The following is a 4,366-nucleotide window of genomic DNA, read 5'->3' on the forward strand; positions in this document are numbered from 1 at the left end:
TTCATTTCATTAAGTCCAGCGTTTGGGTCCTTTCTCCAACATCCCCCACGGTCTGCCCCCCAGACCGTGACAGAACGATCCTGCCATTATGGGCCCAGCGGACTCAAGGACCGTCTCACAGGAGGAATTGCTCGCCCAGTTCTGGAAATACTGTCGGAGCATTATCCAGGCGGCAGATCCACATCAGAGACACTTACAGGTCGTATTTTTTGATTCCTTCTTATCATCAATCACCTCATCTGTGAGCTTTTTGGACATTAAGAGACTAATTTCGATTATAACCACGCTGAGGGAAAGTTCCTGTTTTGAGCTGTTTGGTTTGGGCTGTCCGGGCGAGGAGGATATGGCAACCTCCCTGGGAGCCCTTGCTGCCTATTTCTTTTTTCATAGGCTGATAGCCTCCCCGCCGTCGCTTGCAGCTCGCTTGTTGGACCCTCCATTGCGGGGGAAACGTTTCACACGCCCTCTGCACCTCACCACATCTCCACTCACCTCTGCGGCACCTGCTGAGTCAGCAGACCAAGGACCGGCAGCTCAAAATCACACAGCTGCTCTCCTGTCCGGCCGGCTGGTGGAACCTCAGCCTGATACGCTGGCCCCGGCATCGTTACAGAAGCGACGCTTGCGCCGCCGGCGTGCCTCACCGCAGTCAGACTCTAAAACTTTCCAACAGCCGGCTGTGGTGAGTCATATGGACAATTCTTCGTCACTCACCTCTACCGTTTACTCTGGGGCTATGTTTATACGGCCAGCTGCCCAGCCGGTAGCCAAAGCGCAGCCAGCGGCCCAGCTGGTCGCCGTACCACAGCCAATCGCCCAGCTAGTAATTCGGCCGTCACCTGCTGAATCATTCCCCGCGACATCTACCTCACCGCCTACCGTTTCATCCCGTTCACCATCTACACCACCCGCTGCTTCACCATCTGCAGCTGTAACACCGTCGTCATCTCATCCGCATGCAGTCACCCCTCAGCCATCTTCTCCACCAGCGGCAGCCTCCATTCCACTACCCACTCCAGCAGCCCTGACCTCACACGCGTCCAACGCCTGATGGACTGGGTAACTCACACCACCAACGCAAGGGCAAGAGTGGTGGGGTTAAATGCCATCGAGGCAATCCTGGAGGGAAGTCCCTACCTCGGCCAGCTTAAGGAAGTTTCCGCCTTCCTTCGCACCCTGCATGAAGCCCGGGGGGTAGTGCAAGCTCGGGAAACCCCAGACTTTGTCCAGCGGCAGCGGCTTGGCGAGCGGGAGCTCAGCATGCCCGAGCAGGAGCTCAGCGAGCGGGAGGAGCCTGCGTCGCCAGCTGTGGAACTCAGCGAGCCGGAGCAGCTCAGCGAGCCGGAGGAGCTCAGCGTGCCAGAGGAGCACTGTGAGCCGGAGGTGCTCAGCGAGCTAATGCTGGAGGAGCTCAGCGAGCTAATGCTGGAGGAGCTCAGCGAGCTATTGCCGGAGGAGCTCGGCGAGCCGGAGGAGCACTGTGAGCCGGAGGAGCTCAGCGGGCTAATGCTGGAGGAGCTCAGCGAGCTATTGCCGGAGGAGCTCGGCGAGCCGGAGGAGCACTGTGAGCCGGAGCAGCCCAGCGAGCCACCCACTGAGAAGCCCGCACCGCTGCTGGCGGACCTCAACGAGCCGGAGGGACCGGCGTTGCCAGCAGAGGAGCTCAGCGAGCTTGGTGAGCCCGCGCTGCCACCGGAGGAGCTCGGAGGTCCGGAGGGATCCGCTGAGCCAGAGCTGGAGGTCTGCGTGCCGGAGGGGCCGCCACGTCCTGCAGCCCGGCCGGTACATCGGGAATCGTGGGTGGTGCTGAGGCGGGAGCTGCAACCCCGCCGCCACCGGACCCGTGGCCGCCCGCTGGAGCAGCAACGCCGCCGCCACCGGACCCGTGGCCGCCCGCCGGAGCAGCAACGCCGCCGCCACCGGACCCGTGGCCGTCCGCCGGAGCAGTCACACTGCCGCCACCGGACCCGTGGCCGCCCGCCGGAGCTGCAACGCCGTTGCCACCGGATCCGTGGCAGGCCGCCTGAAGCATTCTGCTTCTATCACGGGGTTAGAGGTAGGCCACCTGAACTTTTTTGCCGCCACTGCCTAACCCGCAGCGGGTCCCGCTTGTTTTACCGTCCTGCAGATCGGCCGCCAACCTAACCCTAAATGATATGATACGACCCTGACCTCCGGCACCAGCTAAGCAGCTCCCTTGCGCCCCCCGACCTCTCCTGCTTGGCTGCTTTCCTCCAGGGAGCAGGAACGGGTGCAGGCACCTGCTGAGCACCAGTCGCTCCCACCTGCAAGGTGGGTACTGGTGCAGAGGTAGACTTTTCCCTGGCTGGCCTCACACACTGGACCGGCACAGGTGCGGATCTAGAGAGCTGGCATGGTGAAATGATCTCTTGCCACTCCTAGTGCCACTCTAGTTTTGCATTTGAAAGTGTTGTTTATTAAGATAAGATAGCATTAACACTTTGAAAGCGGAATGAAGGTGAGTGTTATTAACACTCTGTGTGCCGCGTCTCCAAATCACATGACCGACATGCAATTAAGCTGACGTAGCAACAAGCTGCAACCACGCTGAGTCTCTATTTCAGCTTGTGTTGAAAGTTCAGACTTCAAAGTAAACTACAGTTAATAATAAGATTAACAGTTCATCTTCATATTTTAATGTAACATCTGTAGCTTTACTGCAGAGTTTTCAGTTTGAAGAGCTCTGGATGGAGCAGCTACGAAGTTTGCTTTTCTTCACATTTGTTGATCAAATGGTTTGATGAAGGACTCTCGCTAGCTTTGTCCAAGTAAAAGGTTTAACAGTACTTTCATAAACAGCGCTGTGTTTTCTTTCGTACACTTAAAAAATGTTTTCTTTCAATTAACACGAGCTCGCTGTGTTGGCCGACAGACTTCAGGTCCACATTAAATGATTACAACATCATCACTGCTGCTGTTTTGTTATCAGTCCTTTTGTTTAAAAAGTGGGGTCTGCATGAGCTTAATATTGCCATACTTTTAATTGACACGTGTGCTTCTTGAAACGTTTCTGTTGCAGGTCTGTGCCAGTGAAACTTTACATTTACTTGGTGACAACTGAGCTACAGAGCTACAGATTAAACAGGCCAGGCAACAGTAACCTGACTTCCATTACGTATCGGGAAGAATTCCGTGGACTCATTGTCAGACTCTACACTGGTGCAGCGGGTCATCGGTTTCTCCTGGTGCACGAGAATGCCATGTGGCAAAGATATGTAGGCAATTACTTGCCCCCACGCTCACCTGATCTAAATCCAAGGGAAGACCTCTGCAACATTATGTATCAGTCCATCTGACATAACCAGACTATGTAGGAGCTCAGTAATGACCTGGTCCAGATCTGGGATCCAGGACACCATCCACTGTCTCATTAAGACCATACCCCAAATTGCCAGGCATGAGAACAAGCATACGGATGATATACAAACTACTGAGTACCATTTTGAGTGGCTGCAATGAAGTTTGAGCAAAAATATCCTGCTGCATCATTTTTTCTATTTTGATTTGTGGGGGTTCTTTGAATTAATCCCTGTGTAGGCTGGAAATGTTAACTTCCATCAAACAATGTGGCTTCCTTTGTCTCTAACACAGTACTTGCCCGATATTAGAGGTGAGTGGATCGATCCAAATATCAATATTATCGATACCAACACTAGTATTGGTATTGGATTGATACTAGCACCACTGGATCGATACTTTGCTTCTATCCTTCAAGTCAGTATGTAGCCTGCTGAACTGTGTTAATTATTTCTTTGCAAAAAATAAACCTCAAGCATGCACTATGAAAAATGCGGAACCTTTTTGTGTGCTATAGAGACAGAAAAAAAACCAGTTTCAAAACACATTAAAACCTGAAAGGTGTGTTTTGTTGTGTTAGCTAATTATTGTAGAAAATAACAATTGTGATATAGTGGTGATTAAACTGTGTTCAGAATTTGCAAATTGAGAATTCATCTCCTAAGCAATGGCACACTACTCTCCCTCAATTAGTTGCCTAAATACTGGCCCTGTATTTACTTGGTATTGGATCAAAATTTACCAAAATTTGGAGTGTGGCACAGCACTGCTGTGAATGAGGGAAAGTGTGAATATTGATTTTTTTTTTAAATGTCCAGGCAAGTATATACATTTTAAATAACAAGATATAATGATACCAATTAACAGAAAGCTTCAGGTTCTTTATATCTATATTATAATTCTTCATAATTAAACAATAAGAACAAGTAGTCTGATGTCCTCTAATAATTATGGAGCTATAATTTAAAATACAGTAATAACACATTAAATGTATGTACAAAATATCAGAATCAGATCACTATCGTTGATACCACCTTGAATTTTGCTT

At 51.0% G+C, this 4,366-nt stretch overlaps 1 protein-coding gene across 1 annotated transcript; it reads left to right on the forward strand.

The window, feature by feature from the left end:
• The first annotated feature begins 1,035 nt into the window (after positions 1–1,035).
• Positions 1,036–2,145, forward strand: LOC146701037 (uncharacterized). Its single transcript, XM_085469276.1, has one exon. It carries the CDS (start codon positions 1,051–1,053, stop codon positions 2,143–2,145), a length of 1,095 nt encoding a protein of 364 aa, XP_085325402.1. The 5' UTR covers positions 1,036–1,050.
• The last annotated feature ends 2,221 nt before the right edge of the window (positions 2,146–4,366 follow it).

Source organism: Copadichromis virginalis, linkage group LG9 (assembly GCF_057382275.1).
Source record: "Copadichromis virginalis isolate Kocher_CV1m ecotype Utaka linkage group LG9, C_Virginalis_male_GT1.1, whole genome shotgun sequence".
NCBI classification, from domain to species: Eukaryota; Metazoa; Chordata; class Actinopteri; order Cichliformes; family Cichlidae; genus Copadichromis; species Copadichromis virginalis.